The 23,344-nt window shown below is 43.4% G+C and overlaps 1 protein-coding gene across 2 annotated transcripts in view; it reads right to left on the reverse strand.

The window, feature by feature from the left end:
* Positions 1–23,344, reverse strand: part of etv1 (ETS variant transcription factor 1) — a 160,069-nt gene that overhangs the window by 83,342 nt on the left and 53,383 nt on the right. The window contains exons 7-8 of one of the 2 annotated variants that reach the window (XM_078228070.1): positions 16,114–16,302; positions 12,210–12,457 (exon numbers count right to left, since the gene is read on the reverse strand). In XM_078228070.1, coding sequence (XP_078084196.1) covers positions 12,210–12,457; positions 16,114–16,302 — 437 coding nt within the window. The remainder of the gene's footprint in view (positions 1–12,209; positions 12,458–16,113; positions 16,303–23,344) is intronic. The other variant, XM_078228081.1, reaches the window with a different exon arrangement.

Here is a 23,344-nt window from a genome sequence, read left to right on the forward strand (position 1 = left end):
CCAGTCGGCCCATCGAGTCTGCTCCGCCATTCAATCATGGCTGATTTTTTTTCTCATCCCCATTCTCCTGCCTTTTCCCTATAACCCCATACCCCCTTATTAATCAAGAACCTATCTATCTCTGTCTTAAAGACACTCAATGGCCTGGCCTCCACAACTTCTGCGGCCAAGAGTTCCACTCTCTGGCTGAAGAAATTCCTCCTCATCTCTGTTTTAAAGGATTGTCCCTTTAGCCTGAGGTTGTGCCCTCTGGTTCTAGTTTTTCCTACTAGTAGAAACATCCTGTCCACGTCCACTCTAAGAAGTTTAACAACACCAGGTTAAAGTCCAACAGGTTTATTTGGTAGCAAAAGCCACACAAGCTTTCGAGGCTCTGAGCCCCTTCTTCAGGTGAGTGGGAATTCTGTTCACAAACAGAACTTATAAGACACAGACTCAATTTACATGAATAATGGTTGGAATGCGAATACTTACAACTAATCCAGTCTTTAAGAAACAAAACAATGGGAGTGGAGAGAGCATCAAGACAGGCTAAAAAGATGTGTATTGTCTCCAGATGTGTATTGTCTGGAGACAATACACATCTTTTTAGCCTGTCTTGATGCTCTCTCCACTCCCATTGTTTTGTTTCTTAAAGACTGGATTAGTTGTAAGTATTCGCATTCCAACCATTATTCATGTAAATTGAGTCTGTGTCTTATAAGTTCTGTTTGTGAACAGAATTCCCACTCACCTGAAGAAGGGGCTCAGAGCCTCGAAAGCTTGTGTGGCTTTTGCTACCAAATAAACCTGTTGGACTTTAACCTGGTGTTGTTAAACTTCTTACTGTGTTTACCCCAGTCCAACGCCGGCATCTCCACATCATCACGTCCACTCTATCCAGGCCTCGCAGTATCCTGTAAGTTACAATGAGATCCCCCCTCATCCTTCTGAACTCCAACGAGTACAGACCCAGAGTCCTCATATGACAAGCTCTTCATTCCAGGAATCATTCTTGTGAACCGCCTCTGGACCCTTTCCAAGGCCAGCACATCCTTCCTTAGATATGGGGCCCAAAACTGCTCACAATACTCCAAATGGAGTCTGACCAAAGCCTTATACAGCCTCAGAAGTTCATCCCTTCTCTTGTATTCTAGCCCTCTCGACATGAATGCTAACATTGCATTTGCCTTCCTAACTGCTGACTGAACTTGCCTGTTAACCTTAAGAGAATCTTGAACAATGACTCCCAAGTCCCTTTGTGTTTCTGATTTCCTAAGCACTTTCCCATTTAGAAAATAGTCTATGCCTCCATTCTTCCTTCCCAAGTGCATAACCTCACACTTTTCCACATTGTATTCCATCTTCCACTTCTTTGCCCACTCTCCTAATCTGTCCAAGTCATTCTGCAGCGCCCCGCTTCCTCAATACTACCTGTTCCTCTACATATCTTTGTATCATCTGCAAACTTAGCAACAGTGCCTTCAGTTCCTTCCTCCAAATCGTTAATGTATATTGTGAAAAGTTGTGGTCCCAGCACTGAGCCCTGAGGCACATCACTAGTCACCGGCTGCCATCCTGAAAAAGACCCCTTTATCCCCACTCTCTGCCTTCTGCCAGTCAACCAATCCTCTATCCATGCCAGGGTCTTACCCTTAACACCATGGGCACTTAACTTATTTAACAGTCTCCTATGCGGCACCTTGTCAAAGGCTTTCTGGAAATCTAAATAAATCATGTCCTCTGGCTCTCCTTTATCTAACTTCCTTGTTACCTATTCGGAGAACTCTAACAGATTTGTCAGACATGACTTCCCTTTGACAAAGCCGTGCTGATCCCAGGAGCGAGGGGAGCCTTTGGTTCCCCAGGTACTTTGGTGGGGTGTGGGAGGGTGGGGGGGGAGTCCAGAACTAGGGGTCATAGTTTAAGTAAACGGGATAAACCTTTTAGAACTGAGGTGAGGAGAAATTTCTTCACCCAGAGGGTGGTGAAGGTGTGGAATTCACTACCACAGAACGTAGTTGAGGCCAAAACATTGTCTGATTTCAAGAAGAAATTAGAGAGAGCTCTTGGGGCTAAAGGGATATGGGAGGAAGGGGGGGATCAGGATATTGAATTCGATGATCAGCCATGATCATAATGAATGGTGGAGCAGGCGTGAAGGGCCGAATGGCCTACTCCTGCTTCTTGTTTCTACGTTTCTATGTTTTACTTTCTAGGTGGCGATGCCTCGGACAGAGTCAACTTGCCAATGAACCAGCACCTTTCCCTCCTGCATATAAATTATTGAGATAGTTTGTTCTGATGAACGCAAGATAATAAATTTTGGCAACACGTCTCTCTTTTCAGCAATATTCAAGTTCTGTACTACCAAGCAACAATTTCCATTTACTTCCACAGTCCATTTATGAATGTCAATATCCTCACGGGTAGATGTCACGAAGTAGAATTGTTTGAGGCTTCAGGCCTGATCTCCGACCATAGGCATTGAGCAAAATTAAGTTGTATCCACTAAAATCCTAGCTTTCCTGGTGCAATTCTTATTATAGTCTATGTTTATATGATTCAGAACTACTTAAATTGTATTGCTGTCAAACTGAATCAGCTCATTACTGCAGCTATTCAACTGTGACTTTGACTGTTGCAGCTTTCTCTGATCTTTACTTGAATTGCATTTAGCATTTAAAACATTCAAAATGCAATTCAGACAAAATAGAAATATCTCAGGAGTTGAATTCAGGCCTAACTTCCACTATTTTGTTTTGAATAAGCATTCATTATATTTTCAGTTTCATTTCATTTTCACACATATAGAAATCAGAACAATGAAACAGGCCATTGGGCCCAACCAATCAGTGTCAGTACTTACCACCCAAACCACCTTGTTCCTATATTCTTTCATCCACCTATCCAATTTAATGCTGATTTAATGAAACATTTTTTGTGCTGTTTCTCTTTAGAAGTTGAACATGATAATATTGTGTTCACTAATCCCGAACAACTCACGCACGTTCAGCTAAATCTACCTGATCAATTTTATTCTTGCTCAAGCCTCTGGGCACTGCACTGTAAGACATGAACTGAGAAGCCTGCACGCAATCTCTTCTATATGGTGAATCCGTAACTGATTACGGAGACATCAGAACCCAAAGCCTAACAATTTGTGGGACAACTCTGTGGTACTTTTAATCCAAATTGTTTGCCCCATCACCCCTTTTAGGACAGGCGTCTAAATAGTTTTCAAATCTACCTATTCGGAAGAAATTATCTGGCAGTGTTGTTCTCCCACACTATTTGTCAGATACCAAACGATTGAAGAAGGAGCAACTACGGATTGGCGGTCAATTATTTTTTAACTACGTACAAATCAAGAGGAAAGGGCAAACAGCGTCATTTTTATTTTTTGCCTGATAAAAGACAGGAAGAAAAGTGGGCTGGCCAGCTTGATGTGGAGAAGGGAAATAAAGGCAAATGTCAGAAATCTGGTTGCTGGAAAAAAGGTTGCTAACTACTTCACCGTGACCTTGTAAATGAATTCCCTGCATTGCCATGTGGGGCTGCTCTTGTTCCCTTTATGTGGCTTGTGTCAGAAACTTGAAACCTACTTACAATGGTGTGTGGCTGGAAGAAGTATTTGAATGGAATTCAGACCAGCCAGCTCCTGTTATCTCTGCACAATGTGAATGGGACATCATCATGCGCTGGACATTAATTGTGCACAGAGGCAGAAGAATGGTGTCAGTTTACATTGGGCATGCCTGTTGCAGCAATGATCGTATCAAATAATCTGGCAAAGGAAGCAGCTGCTAGAATTGTACACCCTGCCCAGTCTAACTGGGAATTCTAGTCTTTCCCTTCATTCCATTTTATGAATGAAACTCAATGCTGTCTAGCTCCATTCATGCCTGAGTTCAGCTTATGTGCAGAGGCCCCAGGGGGATGGACTGAATCAATCACTCTTGAGTAAAGTTGACGTGATCAGTCTAATGTGGCTTCAGCCTTCCATTACTGGCTTAGGAAGACAGCCAGAGTCCATTTGACCTCATAACACTGTAATAGGAGAATAAATCCGGATTATACTGTTGACATGTGTTGAACTCAGAAGGCTGTTGACTGCTGCTGAAATTCTGTGACTTTTGACCATTTAAGCTGACAGTGCAACAAAATATATATATTCATGTACATCAATCCTGAGGGTACACTTCACATGAATAAATTCTTTAATGAACAAATAGAAGGACAAAGCACTTTGCCACATTATAACTTCCTGGAAAAATGGGGTAATATAGAAGAGGCCGACACTAAAGTTAATGTCAGATTTGTTCAATGTTTGAAGTTCAATTATTTTGAAACATTAGCCACAAATATATAATGGGCCCTATTTAATCTAATTTTTCTTCCTAAGTTTATGCAATCACAATACTCACGATTAAGTTCCTTTCTAAACTTGGCTATTGATATTATTTTTATGCTAATACACAGCACACCACTGCAGCCAATACATATGATGGCATTTGATGGGGCAGCACGGTGGCACATTGGTTGGCATTGCAGCCCCACAGTGCCAAGGAACACGAGTTTGATTCTCGGCCTCGGGTCGCTGTCAGTGTGGAGTTTGCACATTCTCCCCGTGTCTGCGTGGGTTTCCTCCACGTGCTCCGGTTTCCTCCCACAGTCCAAAGATGTGCGGGTTAGGTGGATTGGCCGTGCTAAATTGCCCCTAAGTGTTAGGTTAGGTGGATTGGCCATGCTAAATTGCCCCTTAATGTCAGCGAGACTAGCTAGGGTAAATGCCTGGGGTTATGGGGATAGGGCCTGGGCGGGATTGTGGTCAATGCTGACTCAATGGGCCGAATGGCCTCTTTCTGCACTGTAGGATTCTATGATTCTATGAAAGTTCAGGCTATGGTGAAGATGAGGCCTGATGCCAGATTGAGGTTGAATCAGATTTGGGTGTGTGGATATGTTGGGCCGAAGTAGAGATGTATAGTGGAGTTGAGGTTAAGGGTTAAGAAAAAGCTGCTATGTAATTGTGGTGTGACCTGAGAAGAAAACGGCATGTTAAGGGGTGAGGCTCAACCTCAGACACTTGGTCAAGATATAACATAGAGAGCTGTGGGGGTGTCTTTCAGGCTGGGAGCAGAGAGACCAAGTATGCAATTAGCACAGAAGTGGCTGCTGCTAATTATGGGAACACAAATAACTGTAAGATGATAGGTACTGCATTAGCAGTGACCATTGGAACGACATTAGTAGGAGTGGCAATTAATGCCAAGATCTTACCAGGATCAATGACAGAGGATTCAGGGATCACAAGCACCAATGAAATTGTGCAGTATAAGAGAAGATATGTTCATAAGTTATACATCTGAATGAAAGACTTTGCCCACTGAAAGCGCACATTTATAAAATTAAATCATAGAATCACACAGAAGCCCTTCGGCCCATCAAGTCAGCACCGACACATCAGAAACACCTGAACTCCCACCGAATCCCATCTGTCAGCACTTGGTCCATAGCCCTGAATGTTATGATGTGCTAAGTGCTCATCCTTTTTAAAGGATCCTTATATATATTTAAATAGAAATTTCCAAAAATTACATTGATGCAATGATTCCTTTTGTCAAAGATCAAACGTTTTGCAGAAATATAAAATATAAAAGATTTTGGGCCAGTTTTGCTCCAAATGTACATATCAGCTGCGCGGCAGAGAGAAATTACTTGCAAATTGAAAAAACAACCTGGTAATGGTGTAAGTCTTGACTCAGTGGTAGCACCGCCCCCTCTCAATAAGAAGGGAATACATTCAAGGCTCAAAGGATTTGGCAAGATGAATTAAATAAACACCACATTCAGCGTATTTCTGAGTGCTGCACTTTCAAAGCTGCTGTCTTTTGGACGATAAGCTTACCAAGGCTTGATGTTCCCCTCACGAAGGTGTAAAAGATTAATTATTTGAAGAAGAGCAGTGGTGTTGCCCAGATGTTGTGGCAACGTTTATCCAACTAAGACCCCAAAAAGAGATTACCTTACCACATCTCATTGCTGTTTGTGGGTTCTTGATGTGCCCATAGTGGTGACGACAATTTCCTAAGTTGCATTAGAGACTGCACTTCAATAAGGTTACTCATTAGCTTTGAAGCACTGTGGGACATCTTATTGTTGTGAAAGGGGCTATATAAACACAATTTCTTACCAAGAAAGATTTTTTTTCCCCCATTACTTAACTGATGGGATTGGCTTTATGGACACTGTTCCAAATAAGTAAAGCCAGGTAATTGGGGTTTCATATTTCTGCAGAAGTGAATTAACCTCTAAAATCTAACATTATTTGACTAATAAAGGAGTACAGTAGTATAGTGGATATGTTACTGGATTGGTAATCCAGAGAATTAGATTAATGATCCAGAGACGTGAGTTCAATTCCTACCATGGTAGCTGGGAATCTTAAATTCAATCTATTAAATAAACGTAAAGGAATAAAAAGTTAGTATTACTAGTAGTGACCGTGGAATGTGTCATATTGCTGTAAAAAAGTTCATTAATGCCCTTTGGGGATGAAGATTTGTCATCCCTACCTGGTCTGGCCAATATGTGAGAGTTAAAGGCTCTGTATCTGAATGCACACACACTCATAACAAAATAGATGAATTGATAACACAGATAGAAATAAATATGAATGACTGATAGCCATTACAGAAAGAAGTCTCAACACCAGGTTAAAGTCCAATAGATTTATCTGGTATCACGAGCTTTCGGAGCACTGCTCCTTCATCAGGTGAATGGCACGGTGGCACAGTGGATAGCACTGCTGCCTCAAAGCACCAGGGACCCAGGTTCAATTCCAGCCTCAGCTCACTGTGTGTGGAGTTTGCGCATTCTCCCCATGTCTGCGTGGGTTTCCTCCGGGTGCTGCAGTTTCCTCCCACAGTCCAAAGATGTGCGGGTTAGGCGGAGTGGCCATGCTAAATTGACCCTTGTGTCAGGGGAATTAGCAGGGTAAATGTGGGTTGTTGAAATAGGGCCTAGGTCGGATTGTGGTTGGTACAGACTCGATGGACCGAATGGCCTCCTTCTGTACTGTAGGGATTCTAAGATTTTATGAAGAAATAGGAACGGTAAAAGGCTAGTTACGGGAATAGAAATTACACTTTAGGGTAGAGTATACATGAAGAAACAAATAAGTCATGTAAGAAAGGAAGTGCAATAAACATAAGTGACTTTAATCTACATGTAGTTTGGGGAAATCAGATTGGCAAAAGTAGCCTGGAAAATTAGTTAATGGAGAGTATGCAGGACAAGTTCTTAGAGCAGTACATTCTAGAGCCAACTGGGAACAAGCTGGTTTAGGTCTGGTAATGCGCAATAAGACGGGATTCATCAATAACCGCATGATCAAGGAGCCTCTAGGCAACAGCAATCATAACATGATAGAATTTCATGTTCAGTTGAAAGGGAAGCCTATGGGTTTAAATCTAGTATTCTAAAACTAAATAAAAGTGGCTATAAGAGTATGGAGACAGAGCTGGCTAAACTGAACTGGGAAACTAGATTAAAAGATAGAACAGTAGAGGTGCAGTGGCAGAATTTCATGGCGATATTTAATAGCTCTCAGCAAAGATTTATCTCAGTGAGAAAGAAAGGTTCTTTGAGAAGGATGTATCTTCCATGTTTAAACAAGGATGTTAAGGATTGTATCAAATTGAAAGAAATACTGTCCAAATCTGTAAAGTTAGTGATAGGTCAGAAGATTGGACAAGTATTCTGAACCAGCCAAGAATGACTAAATAAAAAGGGGGAAAAAGTATAAAATAAAAGAAAGCTAGCCAGGAATATAAAAACAGATAGTAAGAGTTTATAAAAGTATTTAAACAGGAAACGAGTTCAAGTTTTAGGGGGCGATTCTCCCGGCCCGCTGCGCTGCTTTTGTAACGCAGCAGGCGAGGAGACTCGAGCGGAAGCCATTTTGCGGGCTCTCCACTGGGCATCATGGCCTCTGCGCATCTCCAGCAGCTGGATTTCCGGCGCCATCGGCACGGAGCTACATAATGTATGCAGACTCTCATTTCAATATAATTTAAATTCCATTAGCGGACCCAGGGCTGAAGTCTCCGAGCCTGCTAGCCTCTCTTCCCCACCCCCTGCTAGGAGTATTTCACTCCAGCTGGGTTTGGTATAGCTCCTCACTTGCGGGGAGCTGGCGACTCGACCCGCTAGAGAGAAGGGGGGCTTCAATTGAGGACCCCCAGACGGTGGGGCGCACAGGATGGTGCTCCCTGGGCATTGCCACCTTGACAGTGCCAGCCTAGGACCCATTGCACTGTCCAAGGGGCAAAGTGTCAATTCCCCGGGGAGCATCTTGGCACCGACCATCTTGTATCAGGCAGTGCCAAGGAGGAGGGGCCTCTTGGGGGCAATCTGTGAGGGTGGGGGCTCCTGCTGCCACTCTGTACTTTGGGCTGGGTGACAGAGGGAGGGAGGCCAGCGATTGGGTCTGGCCATCGGGCGGGGGGGGGGTGTTTCGGGAATGTGGGTGGGGAAGATCGATGTTGTTTTGGGCGGGGGGGGGGGGGGGGGGGGGGGCGGGGGGTGAAACCAGGAGACCAGAGCTGCGGGTGTATGTGGGGGGGTGGTGGGTGAACGAGGCTGGCCCGGGTATGTTCGGAGGGGACAGCGATCGGATGGTGGGGGAGTGTTGCACGGCTGGTGATACGGGTTCGCGGGGCTGGCCAGCTATTGAGCTGGCCAGAATCAGGAGCCAGCAGACAGGGGCCACTGCGCATATGCCGTTCTCGTGTTGACGGATCGGCACATGCGCAGTGGCCCGCTCAGCACTATGCTGCCGGCCTCTCCAGCAGGAATTGGCGCTTCCCACAACTTTTTGGACTGATTCAGGTTTGTGCACTGCAGAGTACACTGAGTGTGGGAGATTCATTTTGAAACTTCTGCTGAAAAAAACAGCGTGATGTACTCCAGTTTTTAGGCGAATTCGACACTCAGAATCGTTTTGGGAGAATTGCCCCCTTAAAGTTTATTTATTTGTGTCACAAGTAGGTTTACATCAACACTGCAATGAAGTTAATGTGAAAATTCCTTAGTTGCCACATTCTGACACCAGTTCAGATACACTGAGGGAGAATTTAGCATGGCCAATGCACCCAACCAGTACGTCTTTCAGATTGTGGTAGGAAACTGGAGCAACCAAAGGAAACCCTTGGAGACACAGGGAGAAGGTGCAGACTCCACACAGACAGTGACCCAAGCCGGGAACTGAATCCGGGTCCCTGGCACTGTGAGGCAGCAGTGCTAACCACTGTGCCACCGTAAAGTAACTAAAGCGAGTGTTGGCCCTCTGGAGCGCGAGTGTGGGGAATTGAAATATGGGAAACAAGGAAATGGCAGAGGTGTTAAACAGGAATTTTGTGTCTGTCTTTACTGTAGAAGATTCAGAAAATCTCCCAAAGATACTTGAAAATCAAGAAGTGAAATGGAGGGAGGAACTCAAAACCATCACCAGAAAGAGGTGCTAGGAAAAGCTGACAAGTCTCCAGGACCAGATGGCATGCAACATAAGGTCTTAGAAGAAATGACTGCAGAGATACTAAAAACATTGATGAGTATCTTTCAAAATTCCTTGGGTTATGGAAGGGTTCCAGCAGGTTGGAAAATAGTAAACATAATAACATTTATTCAGGAAAGGAGAGATAGAAGCAATAAACTATCGACCAGTTAGCCTATCATCCGTCACAGGGGAATTGTTATAATTCATTATTAAAGAAGTTACAGCATGATATTTAGAAAATCATAATATGATCAAGCACAGTCAACCTGAAGGGAAATTATGTGTAATTAATTCGCTTTTTTGAGGAAGTAACAAGCAAGATGGATAAAAAGGGGAGTCGGTAGCAGTGGTGTATTTGAATTTCAAAAGGCATTTGATAAGGTATCGCACTAAAGCTTATTACACAAGATAAGGGCTCATGGTATAGTGGATAATACATTAGCATGACTAGAAGATTAAAGGAAGCAGAGAGTGTGGATAAGTGTGTCTTTATTAGGCTGGCAAGCTGTAACCAGTGAAGTGCCACAGGGATCAGTGCAGGGCCTCAACGATTTACAATCTATATCAATGCCTCGTATTGAGAAAGCAAAGGTAAGGCCACTTGATTTGCTGTTTACATCAAGATAGATAGGAAAGTAAGTCATCAGGAGGAGATAGACAGCCTGCAAAGGGATATAGACATACCGGCATAGACGAGTTGGGCCAAAGGGCCTGTTTCTGTGCTGTACATCTCTTTGGCTCTATTACAACATTTAAAAGTCATTTGGACAAATACATGGACGGGAAAGGTTTAGAGGGATATGGGCCAAATGCAGGCAAATGGGAGTGTTTCAGTTTAGGAAACCTGGTCAGCACAGACGAGTTGGCCAGTTTCCGTGCTGTATATCTCTAGATAGGTTATGTGAGTGTGCAAAAAATTGGCAGTTGGAGGGTAATGTGGGAAGGAATGAACTTGTCCACTTTGGTAAGAAAAATAGAAAAGCAGTCCACTATTTAAATAGAGAGAGACTGCAAAACCCGATGGTATAGAACATTCTGGGTATCCTGGTACATCAATCACAGGGAGTTGATATTCAGGTACTACATGTGGTACAAGGCAAATGGTACGTTGGTGCTTATTGCAAGGGGCATGGAATATAAATGTAGAGAAGTTTTATTGTTCAGGACCTTGGTGAGACCACACCTGGAGTAGTGCTGTGTACAGTTTTGGTCTCCTTATTTGAAAAAGCATATTATTTTGTTGGAAGCAGTTCAAAGGAGATTCACTTGACTCATTCCTGGGGTGAAAGGCTTATCTTAGAAAGAAAGGTTGAGCAGGTTAGGACTATACCCTTTGGAGTTTAGAAAAACGAGAGGTGATCTTAGTAAAACAGGTAAGATCTTGACGGGACTAGAAAATGTTTCCTCTGTTGTTGGGAGACTAGAACTAGGGACACAGTTTAAGAATAAGAGGTCTCTCTTTTGAGATGGGGATGACAGGAAATTTCTTTCTCTCAGAGGATAGATAGTTTATGATAGTTTTTGATGGGGTGGCACAGTGGCACTGTGGTTAGCACTGCTGCTTCAAAGTGCCAGGGACCCATGTTCAACTCCGGCCTCGGTCACTGTCTGTGTGAAGTTTGCACGTTCTCCCCATGTCTGCGTGGGTTTCCTCCGGGTGCTCCGGTTTCCTCCCACAATCCAAAGATGTGCGAGATAGGCTGATTGGACATGCTAAATTGACTCTACTGTCAGGGGGATTAACAGGTAAACGTATGGGGTTACGGGAATATGGCCTGGGTGAGATTGTGGTCGATACAGACTTGATGGGCCAAATAGCTTCCTTCTGTATTGTAGGGATACTATGACTTCTGTGATATGTTCTTCCCCAAAAGTGATGGAGGCTGGGTCATTGAATTTATTCAAGGTTGAGTTCGACAGATTTCTAATGGTCAAGGATTATTGAGGGGCTGACAAGGTAGTGGAGTTGAGGCCACAATTAGATAAGCCATAAACTTATCGAATGGCGGAGCAGGCTCTAAAGGCAAATAACTTACTCCCGTTCCCACGTCCTATTTCCCAATAAACATGACAGAATTATTATACAAAGGTGTTGCAGAACTATGTAAGTTTCGATCATATTCAAGATTTTTAATATCTGATAGGCAGATTAATGGTTGGATAGATGCATTCACTGGAAAAAATATGCATCGGTTTTGATTAATATTACGCACTTATGTCAAAAAACACAAGGTTTATACAGCTGTTAAATCTTTTTTGGAATCTTACAAATGAATTGCTGAACGCGAGTGATGTCCTTTAACCAAACACAACACTATTGAAGATAAAGGATTTGAAGAAAATAGCACAGAGTAAAATCTTTTTTTGAGCAGTTGCAAAACAATCAGTCCTGGTGATGAATGGGTTGATCTTTAATAACCACAATATCTCCGGCCATTTTTACACAGGGAACAATGGAAACGTGAGCCCAAAACACTTTCCTAATGCTACCACATCAGATAATGGATTCACGCTGAGGCTCCACTGGGACTGAAAATGACCAGTAGCAGTCCCTTCAGTGTAATAGTAGAAGCAAGTTATTCAATAAATTGCAGCTGAGGACCTTTCTTCTCATTGACACTGCTACCTTGGATCTTATTTTGCACGTTTGTACGTCAAGATCACTAACCTGAATCATATGCATAGTCCCGTGGTTCTTGCTTAATCATCATGGGTTGCGGAAAACTCTGGTTTGTCGGACCACTGATCATGGTGGCATGTTCATAGACTGGATCATGATATTCCTGTTTGAAGCCCTGAGGGGGGAAGGGAATGTTGGGCTCTGACAACTGCCTCTGGTACATCGGACGACCTTCCCTGGGCAGTCCATGAGGAGGTGGGAACGAATGGCACGGCTCGGATAGCTGGCGCCGAAATCTGCATGTGATAACAGAGCGGGAAAGTTTAGTGACTACTGAAATACACCTGATCATAGTCCGCAGCAAACTAGCATTGACTTGCAAAATAAGTGGCCTCTGCACAAAAGATCCTAATACTCTGGAGAACACGGGATGAAAGTGCAAAACTAATATCAGGGCTTAGTTTGAGGCACTGCAGCAGAAGTAAAATTTTAAGAGTCTTAATTCATTGCTTAACAATAAATAACCTATGACATTTTATATACATACATCTTTAAATGCATATCTACAAGAGCAGAAGAAAGGTACTATAGTGCTGTATGGTATAACATTCATTTTGGCCTTCTGAACTAAAGGCAAAAATGTGTTTTCTCATAGAGAAATTAATTTCTTCAGGAGTACATTGTTAAATCCAAATATCTCATGCAACAAACTTGAGTAATAGATTTGCTGCCGAATTATTACCCAAGGAAGCATGGGGGAGCTCCAGTGACCTATAACCATTTTGTTGAACTCTGAAGTAACTTTGGATGTTTAAAATTAATTACACATGTATGAGAAGGGGATTTGAATGTTAGAGATTTTCATTAACATTGCTTAATTTTTTAAGGATCTCGGTGAAGGAACTTATGTTTGTTCAAGTAAGCACACAGGTGGGGTGAGGGGAAATACCCACGGGAGAATAACTGCATGTGGATTTGATGGACAAATAGCCCTTTCTCACTCCAAATTATGTTACATTCTGAAATATATGGGTGAAACCAGTCCTCGGAAATAAACAGCATGTTATGGCACAATAAACTTATGGTACTTACTTCACCTTCGTTAATCACTCAGCATTAATGTCATCACACATCAATGACACATGACAGTGTCGATATTGAGAGCTTCTGCTGGATGCGCAAGTACCCCGAGCAAATAAAAGCCATTATAGAGTAGATTAGAACTGCAAAGAACAAAGAACAATACAGCACAGGAACAGGCCCTTCGGCCCTCCACGTCCGTGCCGCTCCCTGGTCCAAACTAGACCATTCTTTTGTATCCTTCCATTCCCACTCCGTTCATGTGGCTATCTAGATAAGTCTTAAACGTTCCCAGTGTGTCCGCCTCCACCACCTTGCCTGGCAGCGCATTCCAGGCCCCCACCACCCTCTGTGTAAAATATGTCCTTCTGATATCTGTGTTAAATCTCCCCCCTTCACCTTGAACCTATGACCCCTCGTGAACATCACCACCGACCTGGGGAAAAGCTTCCCACCGTTCACCCTATCTATGCCTTTCGTAATTTTATACACCTCTGTTAAGTCTCCCCTCATTCTTCGTCTTTCCAGGGAGAACAACCCCAGTTTACCCAATCTTTCCTCATAACTAAGCCCCTCCATACCAGGCAACATCCTGGTAAACCTCCTCTGTACTCTCTCCAAAGCCTCCACGTCCTTCTGGTAGTGTGGCGACCAGAACTGGACGCAGTATTCCAAATGCGGCCGAACCAACGTTCTATACATCTGCAACATCAGACCCCAACTTTTATACTCTATGCCCCGTCCTATAAAGGCAAGCATGCCATATGCCTTCTTCACCACCTTCTCCACCTGTGACGTCACCTTCAAGGATCTGTGGACTTGCACACCCAGGTCCCTCTGCGTATCTACACCCTTTATGGTTCTGCCATTTATCGTATAGCTCCTCCCTACATTATTTCTACCAAAATGCATCACTTCGCATAGATCAGGATTGAACTCCATCTGCCATTTCTTTGCCCAAATTTCCAGCCTATCTATATTCTTCTGTAGCTTCTGACAATGCTCCTCACTATCTGCAAGTCCTGCCAATTTTGTGTCGTCCGCAAACTTACTGATCACCCCAGTTACACCTTCTTCCAGATCGTTTATATAAATCACAAACAGCAGAGGTCCCAATACAGAGCCCTGCGGAACACCACTAGTCACAGGCCTCCAGCCAGAAAAAGACCCCTCCACTACCACCCTCTGTCTTCTGTGACCAAGCCAGTTCTCCACCCATCTAGCCACCTCCCCCTTTCTCCCATGAGATCCAACCTTTTTCACCAGCCTACCATGAGGGACTTTGTCAAACGCTTTACTAAAGTCCATATAGACAACATCCACGGCCCTTCCCTCGTAAACCATTCTGGTCACTTCTTCAAAATTCTCCACCAGGTTAGTGAGGCATGACCTCCCTCTCACAAAACCATGCTGACTATCATTAATGAGTTTATTCCTTTCTAAATGCGCATACATCCTATCTCTAAGAATCTTCTCCAACAACTTCCCCACCACGGACGTCAAGCTCACCAGCCTATAATTACCCGGGTTATCCTTCCTACCCTTCTTAAATAATGGGACCACATTGGCTATCCTCCAATCCTCTGGGACCTCACCTGTGTCCAGTGACGAGACAAAGATTTGCGTCAGAGGCCCAACGATTTCACCTCTCGTCTCCCTAAGCAGCCTTGGATAGATTCCATCAGGCCCTGGGGATTTGTCAGTCTTTATATTCTCTAACAAACCTAACACTTCCTCCTTTGTAATGGAGATTTTCTCCAACGGTTCAACACTCCCCTCCGAGACACTCCCAGTCAACACATCCCTCTCCTTTGTGAATACCGACGCAAAGTATTCATTTAGGATCTCCCCTACTTCTTTGGGCTCCAAGCATAATTCCCCACTTTTGTCCCTGAGAGGTCTGATTTTTTCCCTGACAACCCTTTTGTTCCTAACGTATGAATAAAATGCCTTGGGATTCTCCTTAATCCTGTCTGCCAAGGACATTTCGTGACCCCTTTTTGCCCTTCTAATTCCCCGTTTGAGTTCTTTCCTACTTTCTTTGTATTCCTCCAGAGCTCCCTCCGTTGTTAGCTGTCTGGACCTAACATACCCAACACGGGGCTTTATACCCCAGGAGCACTTATTGAGAGTCAGAAAAAATTACCCTTCTTGTCATTTTTAGAAAGTTAACAGGCACCAGAGAATCATTGCAAGTTGCAATATATTCTTGGGGTTTGGGATGAGTTAGAAACAGTTCCACAGTTTTGCCTTCAGTTTTTTTTTTAAACATCTGAACTCGATTATAATACAGCTTTGCAATCATTCTCACATATCAATTATTCACTCATATTTCAGAGAACAAGTAGAATCTAATGACAATGTAGAAAAATGCGAGATATTTTTTATAATGAGTAGCAGGCAGTGAATTTGCCAACGATTTGAAAAGGCCAAAGGTGAAACTGGCCGTGGGTGGTGCACAGAGCAGGAAAGAGTGAGCCTGCTTTCCACCCTGTCTGATCTTCCTTTCCACTGACTTTAGTGAGGAAGAAAATCCTCAAGGCATTAAGCAGGCTACCAATTCCCTATCAACCGTTTTGTACGACTGCCCAAGAGCAATTTCACTCCCGTCATTATATAATATATATCCACACCAGCTTGGGGTCCACTTATCCTTGTACTGTCAGTAGCTTTAAACACAGACAGCAACTACTCAACACCAATATGTGATGATGGTCCCGCAAGAAATCAATTAACATAGTATTCTATTATTCTATTCTTTATTCAGGTCTGACTCGCCTCCAGCTGAGTTTAGGAGATATTCATGGGTGGAATCAGCAAATGCTTATCAGATCTAAATCAATATAGGAAATAACTAAGTGTACTTGCTGACCTAGGATCCATTGGATAGGCATTCTCTGGAATGGGCTGGGTAGTAGGCAGATGAGCTGGAAAACTTCTGTCCGGTTTGGGAGTTGCTGCAGGATTAGGTGACCCATGGTGCAAGGGAGAAACTGGTGTGCTGGATGGGGTTGGCGGGTTAGAGGGTTTCAATCCTGCGGGTGGCTTCTGATCGTAGGCACTAGAGAAACATAAACAAGCCCACAAATAAAACAAGAGATTACAGGACAAATTGATCCTTCCTCTGTGCCAGTCTGAAGACCAGTAATATCAAAAGATAATTTTATCCTGATTTGGGGGCTCTGGGTTAGATGTAGGGGGAAGGACCTACGTACATCATTCGGACATAAGAAGAAGCCAATCCCTTTACAATACAGTTCCTAACATGGAAGCTCTCATGTGCCAGTTCATTTTCAACATTTAAAATGAACGAACACACATCAAGCAAGCCTGCCTAGAAATCTGATCTTGAGGTCGTCCCCTGCACCAACTGTTCAGGCACGGCATTGCAGGTAAGTACACCGATGTCCTGAAATACTTTATGGTGTTGACAAAGTCAATCAGGGAGTTTTGAGTACTGCTATCAGTTTGGGAGATCCAGAGAAAGTTTAAATGCTTGTTGATATCAGATGAAGACATTAAAAAGTGCCTTTACTTATGGTAGCAGTATCAGTTGGGAGTTCACTATTGAAGTGTGAAAGACCTACTGACTGCTTCATTACCTCTATCGCACCTTGCATGCACGATGGCTACATTGACTCTTTAACAATATTACAGGATAGCAAAAAACCTTCCAGAGTCAATTTGGCCAAGCTACTGCACAAGCTTGAATTAGCCAAGTAATAGTCATGGGGGGAATTTTCTCATCCCGTCCGCCACGGGAATCGTAGTGGGCAGGAGTGTGTGGGTGCGGACCATGCAAAGGCTCATTGACCTTGGGCGGGGTTTTCCGGTTTTGGGGCGAGGGCAGCAAGATAATCCCACCTGTAGAGCCAGAGAGGTCTACAGCAAAGAAAAAGGCCCTTCGACCCATTGCACCAGTGGTGTTAAAGACAAGACACCCAATTATTCTAATTGTTTTCCATTTTTTGGTCCATAGCCCTGTATTCCTTGACATCGCATGTGCACCTCTAAATATTTGTAAATGTTATGAGAGTCTCTGCCTTCACTGCCCTTTCAGGCAGTGACTTCCAGATTCCCACCACCTTCTGGGTAAAATCACATCCCCTCGAAACCTCCTGCCCCTTACCTTAAATCTATGTCACCTGGTCATTGAACCCTCCACCAAGGGGAAACATTTCTTCCTGTCCACTCTATCTATGCCCCTCATATTATAGATCTCAATCATGTCCCCCTCAGTCTCCTCTGCTCATAGGAAAACAACCCCAGTCTATCCAATCTCTCTTCATAATTGAAACTCGCCTGTCCAGGCAACATCCTGGTAAATCTCTGCACCCTTTCCAGTGCTATCACATCCCTCCTATAATGTGGATTCCAGAACTGCACACAATACTCCAACTGTGTGCTAACCAACGTTTTATATAGTTCCAGCACCTACTCTTAAATTTTATGCCTCTGCCAATAAAGGCAAGTATCCCATATGCTTTCTTAACCACTTTATACACCTGTCCCGCTAACTGAAGATGTACATGCACACCAAGGTCCCTCTGATCCTCGATGCTTCCCAGGGTCCTGCCTTTAACATGATTTCCCTTGTTCTGTTTGTCCTGCCCAAGTGCATCACCTCATACAAGGTTAATTCCGAGCTTTGATCCATTATCTGCAACTAGATTAAAACGAGGTGAAGATTTCGTAGATTCAGAATGGGCTAAGTGCCTTTTTGCACCTGCCTTCTGGATCCAGATGCCTGCCTGAGGAACCTCCAAATCCAGACAACCTTCCACCGACCTTCCCCACTTGGTCTCCTATCCAACATAAGTTCTCCAATCATCCTTCAGCCTCCTAATTTTGATCCTCCAACGAGGCATCAAATGAACCCTCCCCGGGTCTGCGATCATCCAACCATGAAGCCGTCATCTCTCTCCTCCTCATGCCCTCATTCTCTTTATGGGATCAGCAGGCCACCTGATTGACAACCTCCCGCCCCCCCACCCCTTCCCCCCCAACCCACCCCCTCCCCCCCCAACCCCAGGTCGACCACCTGCTCCTTCCCAATTTGAATAAACAAACAATCTCCACCACCTCTGATCAGGTTTCACTCCCATGTATTTGGGGTTCAGCCTATTCTGCCAATCTCTCACCATACTCCCACAGTGTGCCTGGAAGTCTTATTGACAGCATCAACTTTCTAAGCCTCTAAAAATTTGCTCTTTGGGCTGACTGATTAAAATTAGTGAAATTAAGTAGGAATTCCTGAGAGAATTGATAAGATGAACAGGACACTATTAATTCTATCGGTGTTAAATTACACAGCCCCCAAAAATGGGTATGGGTCTCAAACTGCATGATTAACACATGCCAATTCAATGTGATGAAGATAGCATAGAATCCCTAGTGCAGAAGGAGGCCATTCTGCCCATCGAGCCTGCACCGACAATGATCCCATCCAGGCCCTTTCTCCATAACCCCACATATTTATTCCGCTAATCCCCCTGACACTAACAGACAATTTAGCATGGCCAATCCACCTAACCTGCACATCTTTGGACTGTGGGAGGAAACCGGAGCACCCGGAGGAAACTCACACATGTCAGAATGTAACCGGTGACAACTTTGTATTGGATGTAATGTGACCAATGGAACAAGGTGTAAGGGTCAATTGACCCAGTAAACCATGGAACCAATTACAAAATGATGTAATAGTCAGGTGACCCACTATAAATAAGAACCCGTGTAGCATTGTGGGAGGCTTGGATTGGCCTAGGGTGAGGCCCCAAGTTTGGAGTAATGAAGTTTCTTTATTAAACCCTTTCTTTGATTTATAAATTGGAGTAATTTTTGTTCTATTTTTATTGTCTGCATTTGAAGAGTTCCTTCTGAAGTAACATTGGTAGCAGAGGAAAATCCATCATAACTTGGTGTTTGTTTTTGAAGAAGTGCTGCAACCATAGCAGAAGCTAGAAGTAAACCGGTGGGATTGGATTGTCCTCCTGTCTTTTCAGATGCTGAACCATATCGGCAATGGAAGGCAGAGGTGGAAATGTGGAACCTCATCACCACAATACCAAAAAAAAAGCAAGGTCTGGCATTAGCTTTGTCACTTCCAATTAGGAGCAAGATAAGAAGCAAAGTATTTTCCAATTGGACGGCAGAGGCCCTAAATAAAGAAGAAGGGCTACAGCTCCTGCTACAATACTTCGATAGGTTTTACCAAAAAGATGGGTTCTTGGAGAATTATGAAGGATGGGTGATGTTTGACAGGATTAGGAGACAAGATACCCAGTCCATGGAAGAGTATATCGTGGATTTTGATAGGGGCCATAATAGGCTAATTAAATTTAATTTGGAGATTCCAGATGCAGTATTGGCCTTTGAGCTGTTGGACTGTGCATGTCTGTTGCACATGGATACTCTTTTAGTAATGTTTGGAATACAATTAAGGGGAACAGAGCCCCTCTTTTGGCAACAATTAAGGGGAACAGAGCCCCTCAAATGGCAGCATCATTAAAAAGGTTTTTCGGGAAACAATCCTTCCCCGCCACCTTGTTCAATACAAACCGGAGTGCCATAGCGCCCAGAACAGAGGAGTCAATGGTGACTCAATCGCATGCTAGACCAAATGGTACACGAAGGTCTTTAAACAGAGACAGTTACTTTAATAACAGACCTAGTGTTGAAAACAGTTACAACTGATTTGAAAATGGGGAAAGAAGACGCACATGGGAAACTGATAAAAGATGTTTAAATCGAAGGAATGCTGGAGGGATTGTGAATTGCTGTTTCCAATGTGATTCCCCATACCACTACATTGCAAACTGTCCGAAAAGAAGAAATTGTGTCTTTGAAACCACGTGTGACACAGAATACGTGGAAACCGACAGTGACGAGGATAAGGACCAGGAAGGCATTGTTTTGGTGGCAGAAATGTTGAGTCCCATAATGAGCGTCCTGATGATAGACTCTTTCAACTGTGCTGTTTTAGATAGTAGATGCACATCCACTGTCTGCGGCCAAGATTGGCTAAATTGTTATTGAGGGTCTCTTGATCATAAAGACCGAAAGAAAGGAAAAGAACAAGATAGTTCCACCTGCTTTAGATTTGGAGATGACAACAGTCAAACGTCTAAAAGGGTGATACTTCCCTGTAGGATTGCGGGAATCAGTTTATTTATAAGTACAGATGTAGTTCCCAGTGGTATATCTTTGTTGTTAAGCAGGACTGCGATGAAGAAAGCTTAGATGACCATGGATTTGAAACAGGATAAAGCTGTAGTTTTTGGGAAAACTGTGGACCTACATTTTACAAGATCTGACCATTATTGTCTTCCTTTAAGCGAACCAAAATTATCAGACCAAAGGATTCATCAGGCATTAGTGTCGCAAACAGACAATAGCATGGTGGACAAAAAGAAGATTATTCTGAAACTCCATAAGCAGTTTGGTCATCCAACACCACCCAGACTGAGAGCACTGCTGCAGGATGCAGGTGTGCTGGACAAAGGATATAATGATCTCATAGAACAAATATCAGCCCCCAGTGTGAAATTTGAATAAAATATAGAAGGACATCCCCGCATCCCGTCGTGAATCTATCATTAGCACGAAATTTCAATGATGTAGTGGCGATGGATCTAAAGATGTGAGACAAGGACAAAGACATCTATCTATTGCACTTTGTTGACATGGCCACCCAGTTTAGCATATCCAAGGTGATTTACAGCAAAGATAAAAAGACTATTGTCGATAAAATTATGACCCACTGGATTGGAACAGGATTGGGGGCACTGTCTAAATTTTTAATGGACTATGAGGGCAAATTCACAAATGATGAGTTTCAAGATGTGTACAAAAATTTAAATATTGTAATAATGCACACTGCAGCAGAGAGCCCATTCAGCAATGGCCTCTGTAAAAGGGATCACGCAGTTATAGATGACGTATTGCATGAAATTTTGGCGGATCAACCGGGCTGTAAATTGCAGGTTGCATTAGCACGGACAGTGCACGTGAAAAGTTCATTACAAATGGTGGGGGGCTATAGTCCATACCAGCTGGTATATGCGAGGAATCCAAAGTTGCCGTCAATATTAACAGATGCTCCTCTGGCGCTAGGAGCAAGCATTAGCTCCATGTTTTCTGCACACTTAAATGCTATGCATGCAGGGAGAAAGACCTTCATTAAGGCTGAGGTTTCAGAATGGATAAGAAGGGCCCTACGACATTGCATAAGACCATTGTGGGTATACTTTGAGAAAAGGGATAGGGTCTACCAAAAGAGAGTGGAAAGGGCCCAGGAAAGTGCTAGAAACAGACAGCAAGGTAGTTATAGTACAACACGATAACCAGACAGTGAGAGCCCACTCTTCGAGAGTAGTTGGACTTGGGTATGAATTTGGAGCATCTGAGCAAGATGCAGAGTGCAGAAGGCACCTTGTACCTCACATGCACATAACCTGAGCTATTATGAGGATCTATCAACAATAGATGAGAGGGAATCTGATGAACAACAAAGTACCAGTGAAGCAGGGGATGAAGCTGTTACTTCAAAGGTTCAGCTACCCAAAGTAGGCACAGTGGTATCATACATAACCAAAGGATCAAGCAAGTGGGGGAGGCCATTATAGTCGGGAAAACAGGAAAGGCCTCAGGAAAGTACAGACACTGGCTCAATGTCCAAGAGCGAGGGAAAGAAACCAAAGCTATAGATTGGAAAAATAGGGTGGACAGATGGAAACAAAAAAAGTGAGACCCAAGTCCTGATGATGAGACAGTAAGCATTTATGAACCCAGGAAAAAGTCACGAATCTGTGACCAAAGGTGTGTCAACAGAGAACAGCAGTCTGAGAGTCGCAGCCCTGACAGAAACAGACACGACAGTAGAGGCCAGAGTTTAACGAGGAACGTTAGGAATCAAACCAATGATAGGAATAGGAGTAGAAGCCCCCACGATAAGGAAGTATTGATAACTGCAAACAAAATGGAGCTCGTAAAAGTAAGAGAGGCCAAACAAAGAGAGCTGGACTATTGGAAGGAGTTTGGGATGTACACAGAGGTAGCAGATGAAGGGCAGCCTGCTTTGTATCATAGGTGGGTTTGCACAGAGAAAGTTTTGCAAGATGGAACGTATAAAGCTAAAGCCAGATTAGTAGCCTGTGGGTATGAGGAACATTTGGATGGGAGAGACACATTAGGGTTGATTCACCCACAAGCAGGGAAAGCAACGCACTGAAAAATTTTTTCGCGGTTTTAGCATCTAATAATTGGATGTGTAAATCAATTGATATCAAAGCAGCATTTCTAAAGGGTGAAACATTTCAGAGAAAAGTTTTTTTGAGGCCAACCAAAGAAGCAGGTAACACACAGGGACATTTGTGGAAATTGAGCAAATGCGTATATGGGTTAAGTGATGCATCAAGGGTGTGGTATTTCTCTGTACGATCTGTATTGCTGAAGACTGGCTGTGTAAAGTTAAAAGCAGGTCCAGCAATGTTTTACTGGAAGGATGAAGGAAAATTAGCTGGAATTTGTGTGATGCATATGGATGATTTTCTATGGGGTGGCACAGAAGGATTTGAAAAAAGGATAATTGAGAAGCTGAAAACAGAATTTATAGGGAGTCAACTAGTTGGCGCTTTTCAATGTTTTGGTCTTGATATCCGACAAAGTACCTCTGGTGTAATGATGAGTCAACAGGGATATCTAAACAATATTGATCCCATTCCCATCATTAGAGAAAGGTCAATGGAAAAAGAGGAACAGGCCAACGAAAAAGAAACAATTATTGAGGAGTATGATAGGACAGCTAAATTAGCTATGCCCAAAGATAAGACCGGATGGGAGCTATAATGTCCTAGAGCTCAGTAATATGTTGAGGTGCGCTACACTCAGAGAGATCTTGCAGGGTAATAAAACATGAAAAAAGCTAAAATTAGAGAAACGTGAGATTAAATTCCCAGCACTAGGAGAACCGGAAGATATGAAGTTGGTTGTGTTTAGTGATGCCTCACATGCCAATCTATCAGATGGACATTCAAGCGGTGCTGGGTCCATAATATTCCTGATAGGTAAGGAAGGAAAATGTTGCCCCTTGGCCTGGGAAGCAA

The sequence above is a fragment of the Mustelus asterias genome, chromosome 2 (genome assembly GCF_964213995.1).
Source record: "Mustelus asterias chromosome 2, sMusAst1.hap1.1, whole genome shotgun sequence".
Lineage (NCBI taxonomy): Eukaryota > Metazoa > Chordata > Chondrichthyes > Carcharhiniformes > Triakidae > Mustelus > Mustelus asterias.